General features: G+C 45.1%; 4 protein-coding genes across 10 annotated transcripts; all 4 read left to right on the plus strand.

The window, feature by feature from the left end:
* Positions 1-610: 610 nt before the first annotated feature.
* On the plus strand, positions 611-9,346 carry hspa4a (heat shock protein 4a). Its single transcript, XM_057054080.1, has 19 exons — positions 611-924; positions 1,989-2,046; positions 2,153-2,293; positions 2,385-2,507; positions 3,886-3,985; positions 4,193-4,326; positions 4,939-5,183; positions 5,393-5,469; positions 5,651-5,802; positions 5,955-6,061; positions 6,151-6,284; positions 6,433-6,614; positions 6,990-7,073; positions 7,245-7,445; positions 7,568-7,693; positions 7,802-7,909; positions 8,030-8,149; positions 8,240-8,401; positions 8,529-9,346. The coding sequence occupies exons 1-19, from the start codon at positions 818-820 to the stop codon at positions 8,727-8,729; spliced, it is 2,562 nt and encodes an 853-aa protein (XP_056910060.1). The 5' UTR covers positions 611-817; the 3' UTR covers positions 8,730-9,346.
* A 10-nt stretch (positions 9,347-9,356) lies between these two features.
* Positions 9,357-12,689, plus strand: rnf14 (ring finger protein 14). The gene is made up of 9 exons (XM_057054081.1): positions 9,357-9,529; positions 9,892-10,077; positions 10,157-10,287; positions 10,362-10,551; positions 10,638-11,014; positions 11,088-11,316; positions 11,418-11,590; positions 11,693-11,823; positions 11,897-12,689. The coding sequence occupies exons 2-9, from the start codon at positions 9,927-9,929 to the stop codon at positions 11,955-11,957; spliced, it is 1,443 nt and encodes a 480-aa protein (XP_056910061.1). The 5' UTR covers positions 9,357-9,529; positions 9,892-9,926; the 3' UTR covers positions 11,958-12,689.
* Positions 12,690-12,832: 143 nt separating this feature from the next.
* On the plus strand, positions 12,833-16,527 carry endou2 (endonuclease, polyU-specific 2). 2 transcript variants are annotated; one of them, XM_057054082.1, is made up of 7 exons: positions 12,833-13,323; positions 14,418-14,592; positions 14,660-14,768; positions 15,055-15,176; positions 15,345-15,457; positions 15,582-15,735; positions 15,949-16,527. In XM_057054082.1, exons 2-7 carry the CDS (start codon positions 14,488-14,490, stop codon positions 16,201-16,203), a joined length of 858 nt encoding a protein of 285 aa, XP_056910062.1. In that variant the 5' UTR covers positions 12,833-13,323; positions 14,418-14,487; the 3' UTR covers positions 16,204-16,527. The 2 variants fall into 2 exon arrangements, with proteins under 2 accessions (XP_056910062.1, XP_056910064.1); XM_057054084.1 differs by lacking the exon at positions 12,833-13,323 and having other exon boundaries at positions 13,346-14,592.
* A 312-nt stretch (positions 16,528-16,839) lies between these two features.
* On the plus strand, positions 16,840-20,594 carry LOC130537350 (NEDD4 family-interacting protein 1-like). 6 transcript variants are annotated; one of them, XM_057054085.1, is made up of 8 exons: positions 16,840-17,036; positions 17,540-17,630; positions 17,882-18,018; positions 18,713-18,790; positions 19,344-19,431; positions 19,503-19,627; positions 19,698-19,764; positions 19,845-20,594. In XM_057054085.1, the coding sequence occupies exons 1-8, from the start codon at positions 17,007-17,009 to the stop codon at positions 19,946-19,948; spliced, it is 720 nt and encodes a 239-aa protein (XP_056910065.1). In that variant the 5' UTR covers positions 16,840-17,006; the 3' UTR covers positions 19,949-20,594. The 6 variants fall into 6 exon arrangements, with proteins under 6 accessions (XP_056910065.1, XP_056910066.1, XP_056910067.1 ...); XM_057054086.1 differs by having other exon boundaries at positions 16,841-17,036; positions 18,716-18,790; XM_057054087.1 differs by having other exon boundaries at positions 16,841-17,036; positions 17,882-18,012.
* The last annotated feature ends 476 nt before the right edge of the window (positions 20,595-21,070 follow it).

A 21,070-nucleotide genomic window follows, 5' to 3' on the forward strand; every position in this document is an offset into this window, starting at 1 on the left:
ATATGTAATGAATGCTAATAATTGTGCCTCGCCATGCATTTCATATTCCTCTCTTAAGGTCTGGCGACAGGTCTGAATACAGTGCTACCATTTCTTAAAACACATTAACGCTTTCGCATGCAAAGAAGTGCGAGAAGAGTGTCAACATGTGGTTGCCAGTGCGTCATTTGTTTATGCTTCTGTTGCCACAGCTACCATTGTCCACGTATATTTAATGACAAAGCTGCACCCAGTCTACACACCAACTTAATTCTGCTCAGTATATATAAAGTGCCCTTTACACTATACCACGTATATCAATTAATCAATTAAACTGAACCCTAAGTTCACGATTATTGCCCCTCGGGGTTGTGAATAAATTCTGTGTGATTGTGTTCTGACGTCACCCCATCCTTTTAAAGGAGGACGACTAAGATCTGTGTCTCCAAGGGCCTCCTCTAATTGAGATTATAATCTGCAGTCGGCAGCGCTTTCAACCTTTCCTTTCCCCAACAAATTGTTGCAAATAGTGAAAAATTTCAGGAAACTTCCCCAAAGTTCTAGAACAGCCCTGTGGAAAGCTCCAGAGCTATCGAGAATTCAGAAGATCTCGCGAGAACTTCCGCCTTCTGCCCTGTCCGCTGCTGCCAGACAAGATCGGCGTGAGTGGAGGCACCGGCTCAATACGCGGTGCGGATTATGACGAGAAATAACCCTACTTAACGCAGCTCGACGATAATATTGACAGGACCTTTTTGTCTTTTTGTTATAAACAGCATCTCTGCGTTTTTGGCTTATTGTTTTACGTTAACTGAGTAGCGTCACATACGCAAAAAAGATGTCAGTGGTAGGATTTGACTTGGGCTTTCAAAGCTGCTATGTAGCTGTAGCCCGAGGTGGAGGAATCGAGACAGTTGCTAACGAGTACAGCGACAGATGCACACCGTAAGTATCGTTCTTTAAATCACACGTGTTAATTGCTGGATGTTTTGCAAATGACATCCCGGGAGAGGAGTTTTATGTGCTACCAGCTGCTTTTTTGCGGTCTCCCGGTGTTCCCGAGATGCACGTGAACAAGTTATAGCTTTACAGGCTAGCTACCGTTAGCTTATGCTCACATTGTGCGCTTGTAACATTTTGGCGAATTAATCTAATTTTAACTGAAAGGGTGAATGATCAACATAGAATCGTGGTATATTATTTACATTGCTTGCGGACTTGCCTCGCTATCACGGTTTTTAAAAATGTATTATTAACGATGGCAACCTTACTCTTAAGTTTGAAAATGTGCTTATGTTGCCCGGTTGAAGAGCACAAGTGGACGGTGTCTTATTAACGCCGTGTTGAACGAAGGAGCACCGCCCAACCGGCACGTTCTGTGTGTCACAATATTCGCCTCGCCAATGACGACAACAGTCAAACGCTTGGTGGAATATTCTAGCAATTCCTGCACTATATTTATTTATTTTATAGACTGAAAATGTGCCCCGAAGTTGCTGTTTAAGTCTCAGCGTGTACTAGTTAATGTGGCCCACAGACCACTGTTTGCAGTTACCTCCTCTCAGTAAGACTTAATGTCAATTTTCATGTTCTGCTATGGTGTCACATACCGCCAAAGTAATATATAATATACCTATGTAACAAAGGCTTGCCCTGTGTTCCCCATCTTATAGTCCATCACACAAATCACTATTATGGTCTCAAGTCAGAAATGAAAGATAATTTCTTCTGGGTCAAAGTACAGGACAAAGCTATATTATTAGGGTGTACTTCTATGTCACTAAACAGGTGGTCGTCCATGGCAACTGGAGTTCTGACATCTGAATCTGACTACAATGACCCCACGGCTCAAAAAAGGGCAACCTGCATCCCAAGATGCAGCAATCAGTGGAATATTAGTCATTTAAATGGAAAAATGTTACCATATAACATGAATTTTTAATGTATTAAGGATTGTAGCAGATGTAGACATTTGTCCAGGTATCAGCTTCTGTTTTGTTTTCTTTTAGATCATTTGTATCTTTTGGTCAACGAAATCGATTGATAGGAGCAGCTGCAAAAAGTCAGGTAAACTAAATTAGCCACTGGCACGTTTGACCTTATATATAAATGCTAGCCTATGTTATTAAAAGGAAAACATTTATTAAAAATCTTTGCCTTCTCTATTATCCAGGTGGTCACCAATTGTCAGAACACTGTTCAAGGCTTCAAGAGATTCCATGGCAGGGGTTTTGCAGATCCATATGTCCAGTCAGCCAAGTCTAACTTGGTTTACAACCTCGCACAGATGTCCTCTGGGGCCACTGGGATAAAGGTAAAAAATATATTTCATAGGTTAATTTTATGTATCTGACTGTAAAGGAATCATGAACGCTTTCCCCCTCTTTTTTCCCCCTAATTTCTAGGTGATGTATATGGAAGAGGAGAGGGTATTCAGCATTGAGCAGGTGACTGGGATGTTGCTGACAAAACTGAAGGAAACTGCTGAAAGTGCATTGAAGAAACCAGTTGCGGACTGTGTCATCTCGGTACGCATCTCTGCGAAACTCTAGCAATTTGGATGCCGCAACACGCTATCTGAACAATTAACTTAATGATGGGGCACTGACAAAACCTGTATTCTATTTAAATAGTAAAATATCTGGTATGATCCCAACACACTAAAGTAAAATGATTTTTCCTACCTCTGTTCAGAACAATGACCTTAAATTTCAGAACCCCTGTCTGTGGTAATTAACATACCTAGCATTGCTTAAAACAAAGACACATAAATTCACTGATTTGAGATGGAGGTTTTTAAATCAACAGCTGCTGCCATTTTTTAAAAAAAACATCATTGTCATACTTTCCTACATTGTCATGTCATACTTTCATTGTGGCAAAGTGTTTTTTGTGCACCAAGCTTTGGCATGGCCGCTGCTTGTTCCTGTGGACAGATCACTTCCGGCGTCCATCTGCAGTCATGACGTTCAATGTAACCTCACTCTCAAAAGGCCTATAGCGATAGTTGCCATGGTTTTGGTGTTATATCTGCACCTATCCATTGACAAGGCATCCATGAAATGCAGTATATTGTAATGGAGTCCTTTTGTAGTGAATTTGCCACTGGTCTAGCCATTATAAGCAATGGATACATTAGGGATTAATATCTTGGAAAACATCTCTGCCCCTTTGTTTAAAGCGAGGTCCTGGTTTGTCTTTATTTCAACATTTGTGAAGCCCTTCGCCCTACCCCTCAACCATACAATTGGGACACTTATCGCGAATGTAAACAACATGGTCTAAGGGGCAGAAATGGTCTTCTTCTCTCTGTTTTATTGCATTGTTTTAGCTTCCTGCTTGGTTGAGTGTTGGCATTTTCAAGTCATTAGTGTCAAAGACTGGGAGAAAAAGTGTCTCCGAGGAGCACAAATGTGATGCCAACTGTTCATGCGACATTTGGAGCCTAAAGCTTCACCAGATGTCTTCCACCGACAGCCTTATTTCTCCCCTTTGCGCCTTCTTGCTTTAGAGTGGGATGTGTGTTTCTTGCTGAGCTGAGTGTTTGAATTCCCTCAGCAGCCTCTCTTATGTAACGTTACAGCTCTCACTCTGGTCCTAAATTGGCAGTTTGCATCATCTCCAGAGATGGATAATCTGTTTATTATTGCTGCGGCCCTGAGCTAAATTTATCCCCTAAACTTATCCACGAGGAAGTGTTTTGTTTTGACAACCAGCGGGACTAGCATGGTAATGTCATCTTGTCATGCAAGCCTTTATTTTTGGATATTTTGGTCATCTCACCTGTGTCTCCCTGGGTATAATTATGTATTATGGGTGGGTGGTTCCTATCCCACACTGTCACCCATACATTTTAAGCTCTTGTGTTTTGTATTAGTAATGCTCCGTGTTTTTGCCCCTTCTTAGGTTCCAAGCTTTTTCACAGATGCAGAGAGGAGGTCTGTCATGGATGCCGCTCAGATCGCAGGCCTCAATTGTCTACGTTTAATGAATGACACCACTGCAGGTACTTAAAGACGTGATATGATCTATACAGGAGAGATAACTTATAGTTTGTTATCCCAGTTAAAAACAAGTGAGCTTTTAAATATTGGGAATACTGTAAAATGACATATTTGGGCATCATTTATTTTTGGCCAGTGTAAATCTTAACTCTTCTAAATCTGTAAGGAGCACATCTTGAAACTTAAATCTTTCACTCTGTTTGTTACAGTCACTTTGGCATATGGCATCTACAAGCAGGACCTCCCGGCTCCAGAAGAGAAGCCTCGAATTGTGGTGTTTGTAGATGTGGGCCACTCGGGTTACCAGGTGTCAGTTTGTGCCTTCAATAAGGGAAAGCTCAAGGTGAGCAATGAATAATTTGTGCCTTTTTGCAAGGCAGGGCAGTAGAAAAGATTGTGATGATAAAGCCTTATTTATCGGCCCAATTAGCCCTTTGTTTGCAGGGGTCATCACAGGTGAATTATTATCTTAATGGTTCATAAATTAAAAGAAGCGTACTTGATATAAGCAAAGAGAACTACCCACATGAGAGTATAATCTATCTTTGAGGTCAGGTTCAGTTCATTGCCTTTTATCTTGTCCTTTTCCAGAGTTAGCTAAACATTGACTGAGAGACTAAATCATCATTACTCCCACATTCCTTGAACTGTCTGGTCTCCATAGCAGTGACTGAAGAGAGAGGGGAAAAAAATTATATTTTGAGCACACACACACACACACACACACACACACACACACACACGCATGCATGCTTGTGTTGGTGAGCTATCCTTTCCACTTGCCAATTTACAAGCACTATCTTCAGTAATCCTTATGAAACTAAGTCTTTGTCCTCGTTACAAAATGCCCATAAATTACAGATGAATAACATGCCATGTGTCATTTTTGATTTGAAAATTTTGTTCAAAGATATTAATAAGCATATTGGTAATGTGAACATTCCTCCACTGTTAGATCCTGGCCACTGCCTTTGATCCAGAACTGGGTGGCAAGGACTTTGACGACATCCTGGTCAAGCATTTCTGTGAGGAGTTCAGTAAAAAGTACAAGCTGGACGTCAGGTCCAAGCCTCGAGCACTGGTGCGACTCTATCAGGAGTGTGAGAAGTTAAAGAAGCTGATGAGCGCCAACTCCTCTGACCTGCCGCTCGGCATCGAGTGTTTCATGAATGACATCGATGTTTCCAGCAAACTCAACAGGTGGGCAAAACATAGGTGCAAATATTATGAGGAAAAAAGTGAAACTTTATATGAAACCTGTTGAATGAGGTTTGTTAAAGCCAAGTTCACATTTAAATACTTGCTATAAATAGAAAATATTACCCAGCATCCACCTGCCTTACTCATAGTGTAACTGAGTGTGTGTGTGTGTCTATAAATAATCTTGATTCCAATGAACTTGATTCCAGAGGCCAGTTTGAGGAGATGTGTGCAGGGCTGTTGGCCAAAGTAGAGGGTCCCCTATGCAGCGTCATGGAGCAAACTAGTGAGTAAATCTGGCTACAGCAGCAGCCGGACATCTCTCAGCAGCACACACATGCTGACATCACCAATGCTCAGCAACATGCTTCTGCTATAAACCTCCCCGAGGTCTCACCTTCACGCCTCCAAATGAAAGCAAAACTATGACTGAACCAGTGTCGTTCTCTCCTGCTTTCTTTGCTTAGAGATGAAGAAGGAAGATATCTATGCAGTTGAGATAGTCGGCGGTGCCTCCAGAATTCCAGCCATTAAAGAGAGAATTGCCAAGTTCTTTGGCAAAGAGCTGAGCACCACTCTAAATGCAGATGAGGCCGTGGCCAGAGGCTGTGCATTGCAGGTATGGCTCACCTGTTATACACATGTAATAATGGCTGATTTTGCATTACTTTTAATCCATCATTCTAAAGAATGATTGTTTCTTTTAAGCTGATAGCACCATCTTGATCAAACCTGTGGAAACTGACTGATTCATTTCATTCTCTCTCCCAGTGTGCGATCTTGTCACCAGCGTTCAAAGTCAGAGAGTTCTCCATTACAGATGTTGTCCCGTATTCCATCTCTCTGAAATGGAATTCCGCTGCAGACGACGGACTCAAGTACGTACTCTGGAAATTCTAGTTGATAAGCACGCACAGCCGATTCCCATAAACTGGCTTCTCTTACTTTTGTCTTTGATTACCTGCAGTGATTGTGAGGTTTTCCCAAAGAACCATGCAGCACCCTTCTCTAAAGTTTTGACCTTCTACCGGAAAGAACCCTTCACACTTGACGCTTACTACAACAACCTGAAGGAGCTGCCCTACCCCAACAGTTCTATAGGTACTGCTAATTCAATAAGTTTTTGCTGCAGCTTCTTAATACATTTATGGCAGCTTTGAGCATGTTTGCCAAATTTAAGATAAAATCTTTCTTGTATGATCTTTTTTTCCTGTACTTGCCTCATTGACTTCAACGTGTGACCTCACAGGCCAGTTCTTGATCCAGAATGTGGTTCCTCAGGAGTCTGGAGAGTGCGCAAAGGTCAAAGTTAAAGTTCGAGTCAACGTTCACGGCGTTTTCAGTGTATCGAACGCCTCCTTAGTGGAGACTGTGAAGACACCTGAAGGAGAGGAACCGATGGAGACAGACCAGACGGTGAAAGAGGAGGAGGTGTGTGTATGTTTGCAGTGGGTGGAGAGGAAGGATGACGTGTGTATGTGTGTGAGGGGGAAACAAAAGAGAGAGCAATGCACACTTGACTGTATTTCTGTATTGGCTTTGTTATTGGCCTTTACAGCAATGAGTCAGACCACACCTTAGTGGAACAGTTCCTGCCTTGACTTAAAATCCCTGCCTATTTTCACTCAATTTTAAGAGTCTCCAATAAAAAATAAGCAACAACTATTAAGAGCATATAAAACAAATGGCAAAAATAACCTTTTGCACTAATCATTCCTTACAGGAGTAATAATGGGAAATGCCTTTAAAAACAAATTACCCCACTGGGTTGGTTTAGTTTATGCACTTTACTTTTGTTACTGTCAGAACAAAATGCAAGTGGACCAAGAGGATCAGAAACATCAGGCTGGAGATAAAGAAGAGAAGAAATCAGAGACTGAGGAGATGGAGGTAAATGAGGCCATCTGTGGGCTAAAGGCAATGCTTGTAGGAATGGCTTCTCAACAGAGAAACATGCCCATTTTTAAAAGTCTCAGCAGCACATACAGCTTTACTCCCTAAAGGAGCCAACCTGGGTCAATGATGGAAAGTTTTCCATGTTTTTTTATCCCTCTATTTCAGACTTCGGAGCATGGCAAGCAAGAGAAGACGGAAAATGGCAAACAGGAGAAGAGCGGGGACGGCAAGCAGGAGAAGAAGAACGACCAACCCCCTCAGGCAAAGAAGCCCAAAGTGAAAACGAAGACTGTGGAGCTGCCTGTACAGAACAATTTGCACTGGCAACTGCCCACTGATGTCCTAAATATGTTTGTGGAGAATGAGGTAATGCTCTAAGAAACACGAGGAATGTCTAGCATGTGTTCAGGGTTAGGGTCTATTTTAAATGGTCTTGTGTTGAATTTACCATGTGACATGATCCTAATTTTTATTTCTGAATTTTCTAGGGCAAAATGATCATGCAGGATAAACTAGAGAAAGAACGGAATGACGCAAAGAACAATGTAGAGGAGTATGTCTATGAAATGAGGGATAAACTGCATGGCATCCTGGAGAAGTTTGTGAATGAAGCGGTGAGTATGGCTCTCCCCCGAGGCTCACATGTGTGGACTGTGTACCAGTACCTAGATGGTCCGGAGACTCGGGTCAACACACACTTATCTCTGTTGCTCACCGTGCAGGACCGGGACGCGTTCTCTCTGAAGCTGGAGGACACAGAGACCTGGCTGTATGAAGAAGGAGAGGACCAACAGAAACAAGTTTACATCGATAAACTGGCTGAACTGAAGGTACCTGAATCAAATAAGTACACTGTGTTTGTAGGATATTGATTACCTTAAAAACTACTGTTTATTGTGGTCTTGACTAGATAGTTTACCAACCAAAGCTGATCTCATTTTGCTTTACAGAAAATGGGCCAACCGGTTTTGGACCGATACATGGAATCAGAGATCAGGCCAAAAGCATTTGAAGAGCTCGGCAGACAGATTCAGGTGTACATGAAGTTCATAGAAGCCTACAAGACAAAGGTAACAGGCACGGAGCAACAAAGGACTTCTGCCAAATGTGTTGAGCTTTGCCAAAATAGTTAAATGATTTCTGGGTTCCCCCCAAACCAGGACGAGCAGTACAATCACCTGGATGAGCTAGAGGTGACACGGGTGGAGAAGCAGGTGAATGATGCCATGGCCTGGATGAACAACAAGATGAACCAGCAGAATAGTCAGGATCTCACCCTGGACCCGGTGGTCAAGGTTCAGGAGATCCAGGCCAAGGCTAAGGTACAGAGAGGCAAAGTAATAATAGATACAGTAATAATGTTGGGTATAAATGGCCAGAATGTAGTTAAAGAGAGAGGTGTACATTGTATATCCCGCTCTAATGAGTGTTTGCTTTCCCCCTGCTAAGGAGCTTTATTCCGCCTGCAATCCCGTGGTTTCCAAGCCCAAACCCAAGGTGGAGCTTCCTAAGGACGAGAAGACCGAGAATGGACCCGTCAACGGGCACCAGGGGACGGAGAACCAGTCGCCCAACCCTGACAAAACCACCTCTGCAGGCATGGAACAGGAAACAGCGGAGACCAAACTCCCTGAAATGGACATTGACTGAATAATGACACAACAGCATCCTGGTTACAATCTTCTCCTGCCATTCAGCTGCATTTTTATTGTTTTTTTCTGAGATGAATGTTGATGGCACTGTAGTCTCTCTCGCATAGACGGCAGCAGCGTTCAAGTACTCATCGGTCAGGCTTTCTGCTGCATCCTCTGCGTGTTATTAGCAACAAATGGACCCGTGTGTGTCCTCACTTATGAGAGATACTTATTTCTTTATGTTCCAAGATTGTTTTGTTCAGCATCTCTGAGCACATTCACACCGAGAATGTCAGATTTAAACTGTAAACCATGACTGTGAGGAATAGGACTAGTAAACAGTTCTGGTAATATAAATTAATGAGCTGTGTTTAAATAAGATATATACAATATAAATAAACAGACTGTTGTTGAGTTTACTTGTATTCTGTAGGCATTAGATACAAGTCACTATCAAGCAGGACGTCATTGTTTCTTTGTTCATAGGCGGTGATCTCTTGATATTTCTCTCGTAGCCTTGTTTGTTTTTCGGAGGGTTTTTTTTTTTCTTTTTTACAAATTACCTGCTGTTCCCGAAAAATCTGGGAGCTGCTCATGTTAACGCATCAAAAATAAATCTCAAGGTGAAAAAGGCATGTGTGGTATTCCTGATAAGGCAGCTGTGTTTTCTTAAAATGTGGATAAGTCACAATCAGAGGCAACGTCAGGACGCAGTGGTGTCCCGGTCCCGGCCTCCAGGGGGCGCTGCCACATCCGCTCATAACCGACGTGAACCGGTAAAAATCCAAGGGTCACCAATGTTTGGGATCCAACAAGGTAACTAAATGCATTACCAAACTGCGCATATGACTATATAAATATCCATAACCAGATTGTCGTAGCTACAAATTGGGACTTGTAAATAAAGAAATTACCCGGAATTGATAATGCTGGAAAGTGATTTTATATTAGCCGCTGTTTTTTTTTCATTATGTAGCATATTACTTTAGCTCAACCGAGTTATTTCCTAAATACGGTGCTTCTGCCGTCTAGTGTTCTAGAATCAAAGGGATCCACTGAACCACACGTTAATAAATCGGAAATAAATCAACTTTTAGCAAGCACATGTAGCCTCCCGTCGTTGCGACATTTGGTTTTGGCAGTAGAGACGGTCACACTTTCTCGCTTCTCTCCTTAAGGTTTGTGCCGATTTATTGGAATAGTGGGAATGTAAATGTCGGGCAACCAGGAAGCTCAGGAGGACGAACTGCTTGCTTTGACAAGTATCTATGACGAGGAGGAGTTCCACCGGGCAGAGTCTGCACAGGGGGGCGAGATCCAGCTGTGCCTGGAGCTCCCTGCAGAGTTCCGAGTTGTTGTCAAAGGTAGGCCTGGCAGCGTGCATGCAGCCGTGCACATCAGATTTAAAAAAAACTAATAAATTGGTACGTTTCTGTGTTGCAGGACAGACACAAACCGAGTATAATGTCTGCTTCTTGCCTCCGTTGGTGCTCAACTTTGAGCTGCCCGAAGATTACCCGTCTACATCCCCACCGATCTTCACCTTGAGCTCCAAATGGATGTCCGCAGCTCAGGTAGGGGTGTTGATATGGCATATTGATTTTAGTGATTAAAAATGACTCGTGATTTAGGCTTTTTTATTTTTTAGATGAGCCGTCTGTGCAGACGGCTGGATGAGCTGTGGGAGGAGAACCAAGGCTGTGAGATTCTTTTCACCTGGATCCAGTTTCTCAAAGAGGAAACGTTGGACTTTTTGGGCATCGTGTCGCCACTTGAAATCAGCAGAAGAGGAAGTAAAGCAGGTGGCGAACACAGGAATCCCGACCCCGCGGTCACCTGTGAGAACAATTTTCTTAATGAGCAGATAATGCCAAGAGATTTGCTGTTTCCTGTTCGGTGCCTCACAAGCGTCACCTCTGTTTAGCTCTTTCTCAGGGTCCGTGCGAATCCTCCGAGACGACAACTGTCGTGATGAAGGAGAAAACCGAACCCCAGCTCTCCACATCCTCTCAGTTGGACCCGCGCGCCATCCCCCTGCTGGACCCATGCGCTGACCTCCTACCTCAGCTCTTGGACTTTGACGAGGCGCGGCGGCAGAAGGCGTTCGACGCCAAGATTTTCTGTTGCGGGATCTGCTTCGTGGAGAAGCAGGGCTCCGGCTGCCTCTGCTTTAAAGAGTGCCAGCACGTGTACTGCAAGGCCTGCATGACCGAGTATTTCCAAATCCAGATACGCGACGGCAACGTTCAGTGCCTTTACTGTCCTGAGCACAAGTGTACGTCCTTGGCCACACCATTGCAGGTAAGAGAGGGATGTCACAAATATGTAAGTTCCACCTAAAAAAAGGATTTGTTGACATGCTTTTACCCTCCAGGTGAAACAGCTGGTGGATGAGGATCTGTTTGCCCGCTACGACCGTTTGCTGCTGCAGTCCAGTCTGGACCTCATGGCCGACGTCGTGTACTGTCCCCGCCAGTCCTGTGGCACTGCTGTGATGGTGGAGCCCGACACCACCATGGGCATTTGCTCAGCCTGCCATTACGCGTTCTGCACACTGTGCAAAATGGGCTATCACGGTTTATCCCATTGTAAGATAACTGCAGGTAATGTCAAAAATAAGCCCCACCGAGGTGCACCATAGCTGGTGTTTTACTTTTCAAAGGAAATTTGTGGATTTATTCCCAATTTGCCCCCTGTGCTGCAGATGAATTGCGGAACCTCAGAGATGAGTACCTGTCATCCACGGCTGAAGGTAAGAAGTTTATGGAGCAACGCTTTGGGAAAAGGGTCATCCAAAAAGCTGTGGAGGAGTCCTACAGCAGAGATTGGCTGAAGGAGAACTGCAAAAATTGCCCCCGCTGTGGAACGAATATACAGGTTCGGCGCCCCCTGCTGGTCAGATAGTAAAACGCATGTATGTGTCTCATGATACTGATTTTGCCTGAGCTCCTTCTCTTTCTTTTCTCTAACTTTCTGTAGAAAGTCGACGGCTGCAACAAGATGACGTGTACCTCATGTAAACAATACTTCTGTTGGCTGTGTATGGGCGTACTCAGCCGGCTTAACCCATACAGTCACTTTAACAATGCAAATTCACCCTGCTACAACCAGTAAGGGGCTCACTTTTCTCTGCTGACCCAGTCGTCCGATCATTCGCTAAACTTGCTTCTCTGCCTGTTTTAGACTCTTTCACGGCGTGGACCTCGAAGCTGAAGAGGCCTTCTGGAGCGATGAGGAAGACTGACGGCGGTGTTGTCCGATTCGTTGAAATGCACTTTATTTCGCACGATCATCAGTAAGCCCACATCAGTGCCACTTCAATCATGTGCTGCCATTTTTGGGGGGGTTTCCATATAATCATACAACCGTATGAAACATTAAACACCAATTTTTGGTTTGTATTTAATTGAGGCATGCAATATAAAATACAGTAATAATGTTGGGTATAAATATCTCACGCTGTCTCGCTGCAAGAGTCTCTAAATTTCCCCTTTTACAGTAGGAAATGTGTAGGTTTTCATTTTGAGGGGCAGAGTTCACACACAGAAGAAATCTGGTTCATGGGCTTTTTGGGAATCCACTTTTGAAATGACCTGTGTCTTCACTGGGTGTCGGAGTGAGGATTGGGAATTTGTCACCCCGACTATATGTAACTGTTTCCCCTCTTTGTTTCTTGGGTGCACAATGAAAACACTGTCAAAAGGAAATGATTTTGCAATGATACGGCAACGTTAACTGAAAAGGTTAGTTCATGGATTTTTAGGTATTTGTGGGTAGGTTGGCTGTTTTTTAAAACCACTCTGGTTATGTATTATTTGGGGTTTTAGATATGGCAAAAACTACCTTCAAACTGCGGTTCTTTTCATATCTATTGTGACTCAAAGAGCCTATGAAATTACTTTCCTATTCAATGCATGAACACATGCATAATTACATTAACGTCTACAGGTTAGGTCAAATAAATTTTGTGACTGGGCGCTTTTTTGTTCTGTCAGTGTTTTATTTTTTGGATTTGACGAGCGCATCGGCTTCTCACCTAAACCTATCAGGGGTGCCGCTCCAGACAGCCCCTTCCACTCACCCCAGAACAACAAACTCCTGAGCTATTTAAATGGGCACATCAGCCAAATGTCCTCAAAAGGTAGAATGTTTCCCCCATGAAGCAAAGCTAACGTATTCCTCACTCTCGGAAAGATGAGGACGGATTGTCGGCCGGGCGTTTTGAAGTATTCTTTGATTGATCTTATTACCTGAATCGTGACCAATATTTACTCGCTGTTCCAGAGGTCGTGCCGCCACAGACACACGAACAATGAAATACTAAAGAAACAAAGGTCGCACGTTTAAGCCTGAGGTTGAAAAGAGACGACAACGTGGTGCGATCCCTTTGGCTAGAGTTGCTGACAGGGGATAACCCTTTAAAACGGCCCCCCCCCCTCTCCCGTTCAGCCCACCTGCCCCCCCAGCCGGCCTTTCTCCGCGCAGCTGACCGACGGGCTGAACCGTTACTATGCTCGTAAACACAGCTGCCAGCAGCACCACCTGACCTCCACCAAGGACCTCGACGGACACCACAGCTCGTCCGGCGTTTGAACCTCTGCCCAGAAAAGGTTAGTGAGTTTTGACGGATGGGATGTAGCCAGGGGTCCCCGAGCGCCCGTTGGTGGACGCCGGCCATGTTTTTGCGGATGCGCTGCTGTATCCTCGGTGAAACGTGCCTGCTCTTAAGGTACTAGAAGTGATGTTTCATTTTTCTTACATTTGAATGACTTGAGGACAGTTTAATGTATTAAACATCACTAATAATGAACCGCTGGTCTTTACAGGCCTCGTAAAGGGGGTTTTAGCCTGTACATGTCAGCTTTTGGTCCCCACTTTTATACACATAAAATTAACATGCAAAATAAGTTCACAGCAAATAGTTTCTGGTGAATAATGAAGCATCAAGCTGCTGCTAAAACACCTGACAGTAAGCAGGTCGTTAATGGTAAATATGAATAGAGGTGAATACGCATTCCTCATCTAAAGTGCTATCAAATCTGTGTGTGTGTGTGAGAGAGAGAGAGAGAGAGAATCCACTGTTGGTGTAAGCAGCTGCTGCAGCTGGGAGAACATCCTGAGCGTGCAGGTTCTCCTTAAGTTCTTGCTCAGCGCTCTTTATTCGACACTCAACCGGACTCAGGCAGCAGCTCAGTGATGGCGAGGGCCAATGTTTTCAGCTGGGCGAGACTAGAGCCGACGTGGCCCCCAAATCACGCCAAAACTCATCTGACATGACCCAGAGGTCAAAATGATGCTCGTCCAGCAGTGAATAGAAGGATAATTGGGTTTAAAAACCTGAGGACGAGGGAGAACGAGCATATTAAACACAGGTGAGAGAGGGAGCAGACAGGAAGTAACTAACATGACCAACTTAGTCTTCTTAATTTTGCCCATTATATCGTTTTAATTACTACTTGACTGACCTTCCTTGTAAATTACCAATTCTGAACATTTGGACCTGTGCTTATGTTCAGAAAAGACTCCATCATGTTATTTGGTGGCTTCTTAACCTCCTCTAAAGAGTTCTATTCTTCTTCTTCTACACTGGTTTCCTTTTCAAGTCTTAATGAACACATGAATGTTCTTGGTTGGTAAAGTACGACCTCCAGGGAGATCCCTCACATGTGGTAAACAAGCTGAGTGAACATGTTCCTTCTGTTAGAGGCACATTCTGAGACCCATCCAGCCACAGCTCATCACTGCAGGACCAGGAGAGCAGCCGCGGCGGCCACATGATGATCGAGAGTGACAGAGAGCTGTCGGCCATGGTGCAGGAGCTCTGGGACAACGACGTCAACAGACTCATGCCTGGAAAAGACTACAGGATCTCGCTGCAGGTGAGCAACACAACCGGAGGAAACCGTAGAGACCCTGAGGTTTTACTGGTTTCTCTCCCCTCTGCAGGGCAAAGCCGAAGGCGCGGCCGTCGCCAACGACGACGACAACGACGGAGCGGGGTCTCCTCTGTTTACGTTCGTCGATGAGAACATTTTCAAGAAGGAGACCTTTCTGGGTGAGTGCACACAGGAGGGATGTTTGACACCCAGCTCCCCTCCAGGGCCTTTTCATCCCCTCATAATCTCCTTATGAAGAACAGCGACAGGCTGCGTGAACCCGGATCAGGCCGAGGTCACTGGATGATGCCGGCCTACAAAAGCCGCCCATGCTGTGTCTTAGTTGTGGCCAAAAGTTATGCAATAGGTGCCAGTTTTAAAGTGGATGTTTGTCCGCGGTTTCTTGCATCATGATGACGCCCAGTTATCCCACTAAACGAAATGGCCCTTCCTCCTCCTCCACAGCCTTTATTTCCTTATTGGATAACTACGAAAGTGACACCGGTGAGCCAGAAATTGTAACCCCGGAGGAGGTGGCGGAGAACCACAAATTCCTCGACTCCATCATTCAGACCGAGACTATGAAGGTAAAATAATCCCCCCAAAAAACTGCCAAAACTCTGCAGAAATTTCATTTTTTTGTGTGTGAAATGTGGCTATAAATCTTTGTGGTGACGCGTTCAGGCTGGACCAGATCCCCTGAGACACGTCCGGCGAGGCCTTAAACTTTACCGGATCTCCCGTTTGTTCGGCAGATAGCTCATAAATACCTGGTGGGGAAGCATCTCTCGCCGGCAGACGAGACGCAATTCAAAGAGCAGCTGTACAGGATTTGGTTTGAACTTTATGCCAGGAGAGGATCCAGCAGGTGGGTGGAATCTGGACCAGCAGTGCCAGACAGTACCGTCCTGGCTGTGGCAGCAGCAGCGGGAGGGGGGGGGGGGGGGCTCTGTCAAAGACAGATAAAACAGACATTTGCTGTTTCCCACCAGGCCAGATTCTTCAGGTTTCGAGCACGTGTTTGTCGGAGAGACGAGGGGACGACGGACCGTCATCGGATTTCACAACTGGATCCAGCTCTACCTGCAGGAGAAGCTGGGACACATCGACTACAAAGGCTACAGCGTTAATGCAAATTCCCCCCAGGTATGACGGGTTTCTCATTTTAAAGGAGCGAAACAGAACGGAACAAGAACAGACAGTATTTTTGTGACGTAAACAGGTGGAGTGGAGCTCTAATTGCATATTATTTCCGGTTTAATTGCATGTTATGTACAAAAATCAAGCATTGACTAGGCCAAACAGGAAGCAGGCCTTTCTTTTAGCACTTGCCGTTGCTCATTTTCTCTCTCCTGCCAGCCTGATGAGAACAAACACATCCTGGCGCTACAGTTCAGCTGGAAGAACGGCATAAAGCCCAAGGGAAGCATCTTCATCGGTGTCAGCCCCGAGTTCGAGTTTGCCCTCTACACCCTCTGTTTCCTCACCTCGCCCAACGAGCGTGTCAGAATCCAGTTCAGTTTTTACCACGTGGAGATTGTTTGCCACCACTACAACCAAAAGCACATCGGCACCACATACCCCGTGTTGCTAAAGTACCAAAAGCAGGATTAACCTGGCAAGACCAGTTTGAGACCTGAACTCTAACTGGTCTTGAGCTCACACACAAAGTGTCACAGGTATTGTTGTTGTCTTTTTATTTTAGATAAAGATACAATAAAACCTTACAAGACTAATATTGGTGATTTCTTTCCTTCTTGTATGATAATTCATGCTTAGATAAGGAACAGGACACACATTAATAGGAAACACCACTGATGGGGACAAAATTTGAGAGAAAAAAAATCATGAACATTTTTTAAAGCCTATAATATACACGTTGTCGACAGGAAGTTTGTTTTAATATGTGTGGATGATTAAAGTGGTAGATTGCTTGTAGTTCTTTTGTGAGGTTTCATTTCTGGACCGTGTAATTCCACCTTATTTCAAAGGGCGGCAGTAGAGAGTTTGTTATGGGCGATGACGTCAATCGCTTGACGGAAAAATATTTATCAATTTTCAGCCAGGAAGAAGAAACGGACCGGATACCTTTCACAATAAAAGCACTGGATATCTAATTCTAAAGTTCATTAACTACATACTTGTCGTTCTAAAGACAAACAAGCACGTTTTATTTATTCATACATAAACACGACCTATTATAAGTAAGCCATTCAATTATATACATTTCTTATTAAAGAAACCCTCACCGGAAGCAGATACGAGTGAGGTACCTTGACAGCTGTGAGAACGCAGGGCAGAGGTTTCCATTACGGCGAGGCTTGAGTTTAGTGCCAGAACGATTATATAATTTTATTTTCGTCGGGTATTTCGGCTTGAACCTTCTCTGACGTTGATTTGTAGCCGTTCAAGCCAGAATGGCCGAAACGAACACCCGATATCAGCAGGTATGCGAACGTTCTCAGCCATTAGCTAAGACCTAAAGGATTGTAACAAACGCTAAGCTCAGTGGAGCTAGCGCAGACTTTACAGCCACCGTGAGCGACTTTTGTGCTGTAAACGACCGTGTTTGTTTTACAAAGCTGATTGTTGAGTAGTTTTCACAAATGTGTTCCGTGTTTCTAATCGTTCGACGCTACCTTTAACTGCGCGGCTACTAGCTAACCTTTGCTAACAACCCCCGATTAGCATCCATTGGAAAGAGAAAGACGAAGGTTGCGCTCAGACTTTAAAGTCTCTCCATCATTTTGCGTCAGCCACGCTAATATCGACGTATAAATAATATTTTAAAACGAAACCCATAAAACGACGTAGTAATATAAGCTTGTATTTATTTCACGCCTCCTGCTGTGACCCACATGGGAAACGCGACGCTTCCTCATCTCGAAGCATCCGTCGTCACCCTTTTGACAGCCACCAGCTTTCTGAAGTGGTTTGTTTCCCCCGACAGTTGTCCAATGAAGAGGACCCCCCCGAAGGGACTCCACAGGTAGCAGCGGATGCCCCCCCTCCCTACAGCAGCCTGACAGTGGGCGGTGATGGTGAGACCCCCCACCCCCTCATCCACATGTGCTCTCTCACATCTGTCTCCAGCCTGCTTCTTTTTTCCCACATTGCTGTGTCTAAAAGTGCTTTAACCACCTCTGAAAGAGCAAAAGAAGACGTCGGGGGGGGTCATGCTTCGCCAGCCGGACGCTGACGTTCAGAGCTTCCACTTCCAGAAATGCTTCCGTTACTCGACACGGTCGGTGTCGTCATCTGCCCTTGCATTTGAAACTTGTTTCTTCTGCAGCCTTCTTCGACTACAAGGACGAGGGGGCTTTCCCCAAGCCTCCCTCCTACAACGTTGCGACCACTCTACCCTCCTATGATGAAGCAGAAAGAAGCAAGGCAGAGACTGCTGTTCCCCTGGTAACTGGAAGAGTGAGTGTCTGGCTCTTTCCCTTTTTTGGCTGCTTCAGTTCTGCACAGCCTGCTCACACACACACACACACACTCACACACACACACACACACACATTCACACACACAGAATCCACTGTGTACCTGCAGGGGAGGAAGTGCTCATCATTCTTGATGGAAACTTTTGTTTGTCATGATCTGAGCGTGTGTCACCCTCTGAACTGTTGTCAGCCTCAGCTGCCGGGTTGAACAACTAAAAACCTTCAGTATGACACGCGTTAATAGCATATTTGCTGATGGAATTTCCCATTATTATCATATTGTTGACGGTTTCTTTTTGTAGTTATATCCTGTAGCAATGCAAATAGACTTCAGGTTTGCGTTGGCCACCGGTTCTAACCTCACTGAGTTGAAGCCGCCACCCAACCTTGGGTCCAGCGGGTTAAATGAGCAGAGTCGAATGTGAATCGGGCACCTCTGTGGCGAAGGCAGCTTTTTCAAATCATTTTACCAATTGTCTCACTTCCTGTTTGCGCGATCGAGTGCAACGCGGCGCTGCCTTCAGATCAGCAGCAGCACACACCCGCACCGCTCCGCCACACCTGCTCCCATGTGCTGTACGTAGCGTCCCGAATGTCACCTGTGACCTCCGGAGCGGAGTGTGCGGCCCTGTTTGACTGTCGCTGTTGTGTTTTCTCTGCTACACGCTGCCCGTGCTCAGCAGCAGCAGCAGCAGCCGCAGCCTCAGCACAGGGAACGCCTGGAGACTTTTGATGATATAATTCGCAGTTCTTTTGAGGTAACTAGAGGGAAATGTGTGTGTTTGGGGGGGGTGTAGATGACAGGAAGTGTATCTGTGAAAGTACAGATGTAGAGTGAGTGATGTCTTCAGTTCCCCACCCTTCTTCTGTGTGTGTGTGTGTGTGTGTGTGTGTGTGTGTGTGTGTGTGTGTGTGTGTGTGTGTGTGTGTGTGTGTGTGTGTCTCATTAGAGAGTTGAACGTCCTCCAGGTTCTCCTCACGTCCCACACTGAACTGAATAGAACGTGCAGAACCCACAGGCGTGGATGTTAACCGGGCTTGCTGTGTCGTGATGCTTCCATGGTCCTTTTATTGTTGTGATCTGTGTATTTGTCAGTGAAGCTGGGTTTCCGCTGCTTTCCAGCGCTTCGTCTCTTCTTTCTGCGGCCTCCGCATCAAATCTCGCGCCCGGTTCTGACTGGTGACCAGTTTTGGTTTTAGTCGTCTCCGTGAAGCTCTGGAAAGCATCTCCTCAGTATTCCCGTGGCGGAACGAACCCGGTTGCCGTTGGTTTCCTTCTGATTTCTCCTTCTGCCGTCGCGTCTCTTCCAGGACGAGGACTTTGTGACCAGAGACGACTTTGAGGACGTGGACCAGCTGAGGATAGGGAACGACGGCATCTTCATGCTGACCTTTTTCAGTGAGTTTCCTGAATCCACTCGCCTCCATTTCTCCGATGCATCAGATGAAGCCACCGTCTTCTCTCCCCAGTGGCGTTCCTCTTCAACTGGATCGGCTTCTTCCTCTCCTTCTGTCTGACCACCTCGGCTGCGGGCCGCTACGGGGCCATCTCGGGCTTCGGCCTCTCCCTCATCAAATGGGTCCTCATAGTTAGGGTACGCACATATTTTATTGCTTTTTAGACGCCAGCACCTGTTTAACCCGCCACGTTTGGTGTGTTTTCAGTTCTCCACATACTTTCCGGGTTACTTTGATGGACAGTACTGGCTGTGGTGGGTCTTCCTGGTGCTGGGTAAGTACTCCAAAATCCTGGATAAGTGTTGATTTAGCCGGATTTGAAAGTGGTTCCTTTATTATTTTCCCACTTCTCAGGCTTCTTGTTATTCCTGCGAGGTTTCATCAACTATGCCAGAATCCGCAAGATGGCTGACACCTTGTCCACGCTGCCCCGCACTCGAGTCCTCTTCATCTATTAAACCCGCCATTCCGGGTCATCCAGTCGGAAGAGTGGGAGCAGAAGAGGCCTCGCTCGATTCGACATCTTCTCAACAAATACTTGGTGTGAAACAGTGAATGAAATCTGTAAAAAAACAAAACTCATTGATCGTTAGTGATGGGCTGTCAGGTATTATTCACATTTCTCAAGCGTGTGGGGTATAAATGGATGCCTTATTTGATGGTGTTTTATTTTTTTTTAAACGTCAGTAGTAGCATGCGCTTATTCCTGCCACCAGGGGGCAGCATTGTGCTTTGTCATGACTTCTATCTGTTGAAATCATAGGTACAGCGGGGCGGGTGCAGTGGTTTAGGTTTATTTACACTGGAAAAGTAAGCTATCACAGAGTTAATTTAACATTATTTTAACCCATTCGACCAGTCATCTTTGAGCTGTTGTGCGGATCGTAAAAAAAAAACAAAAAAAACGCTGGCAAGTCTTTAGAAGTTTAGGGGCCAAAGAAATAAAGGACCACATTTATTTTTTTCTCTCATGATTTTAGTAATATCTCATTAATCTGAAATGTGTTTCGACATGTGTTCACGGGGAAGCGGGGGCGGAGAAATGTAATAGTCTGTCACTGGATTCAGACGTGCTGTTTGGGTTAATTAAATTATTCCAACAAATGGTTTCAGTCTGACATGATTTGGAATCCACGTCCTTTGCATTAGAGGGAATAAGAGAGGTCTGTTTTCATTTAGACCTCTGGGTTATTACATTTTACATGTTACGGGGCTGCCTTTCGGTTATTCCGCGCAAGAGCGCTGCGGTGAAGTTGCTCTCATTAAGCTTGTGAGTTTCCACCTCCTCTCAGCTGGCTCACCGCAGCAACTTGGAATTATCCGGCGACCTGTCATATAGGCCAGCGGAGACCAGTCGGGAGCTATTTCTGTTCCCGCTGGATGTTATTACATGCGCTCATTTCCAGGCAGGTAGAAGATTTGCACCAAAAACCTGAACTTGGAACAATCTGACCTTCAGGAGCTGAATCATTGGGTGGATCTTCACACCTTTCACTCCGTCAGCGTCACGCTAAATCAGATTTATTGACATTGTTGGTCCAACTACAAATTCATGTTTAATTAGAGAAACGGTCTTAGGA

This window comes from Takifugu flavidus, chromosome 14, assembly GCF_003711565.1.
Source record: "Takifugu flavidus isolate HTHZ2018 chromosome 14, ASM371156v2, whole genome shotgun sequence".
Taxonomy (NCBI): Eukaryota; Metazoa; Chordata; class Actinopteri; order Tetraodontiformes; family Tetraodontidae; genus Takifugu; species Takifugu flavidus.

Excerpts from the sequence above, each read along its gene's own strand:
- hspa4a (XM_057054080.1), top strand. The coding sequence starts at position 818 with ATGTCAGTGGTAGGATTTGACTTGGGCTTTCAAAGCTGCTATGTAGCT. Across the intron at positions 6,062-6,150 it reads GCTGCAGACGACGGACTCAA|TGATTGTGAGGTTTTCCCAA; the intron begins GTACGTACTCTG and ends GATTACCTGCAG. Across the intron at positions 7,694-7,801 it reads AGAAGTTTGTGAATGAAGCG|GACCGGGACGCGTTCTCTCT; the intron begins GTGAGTATGGCT and ends CTCACCGTGCAG.
- rnf14 (XM_057054081.1), top strand. The coding sequence starts at position 9,927 with ATGTCGGGCAACCAGGAAGCTCAGGAGGACGAACTGCTTGCTTTGACA. Across the intron at positions 10,552-10,637 it reads TCCCGACCCCGCGGTCACCT|CTCTTTCTCAGGGTCCGTGC; the intron begins GTGAGAACAATT and ends ACCTCTGTTTAG. Across the intron at positions 11,317-11,417 it reads CCATTGTAAGATAACTGCAG|ATGAATTGCGGAACCTCAGA; the intron begins GTAATGTCAAAA and ends CCTGTGCTGCAG.
- endou2 (XM_057054082.1), top strand. The coding sequence starts at position 14,488 with ATGATGATCGAGAGTGACAGAGAGCTGTCGGCCATGGTGCAGGAGCTC. Across the intron at positions 14,593-14,659 it reads ACTACAGGATCTCGCTGCAG|GGCAAAGCCGAAGGCGCGGC; the intron begins GTGAGCAACACA and ends TCCCCTCTGCAG. Across the intron at positions 14,769-15,054 it reads CAAGAAGGAGACCTTTCTGG|CCTTTATTTCCTTATTGGAT; the intron begins GTGAGTGCACAC and ends CCTCCTCCACAG.
- LOC130537350 (XM_057054085.1), top strand. The coding sequence starts at position 17,007 with ATGGCCGAAACGAACACCCGATATCAGCAG. Across the intron at positions 17,037-17,539 it reads CGAACACCCGATATCAGCAG|TTGTCCAATGAAGAGGACCC; the intron begins GTATGCGAACGT and ends TTCCCCCGACAG. Across the intron at positions 19,765-19,844 it reads GTGGGTCTTCCTGGTGCTGG|GCTTCTTGTTATTCCTGCGA; the intron begins GTAAGTACTCCA and ends CCCACTTCTCAG.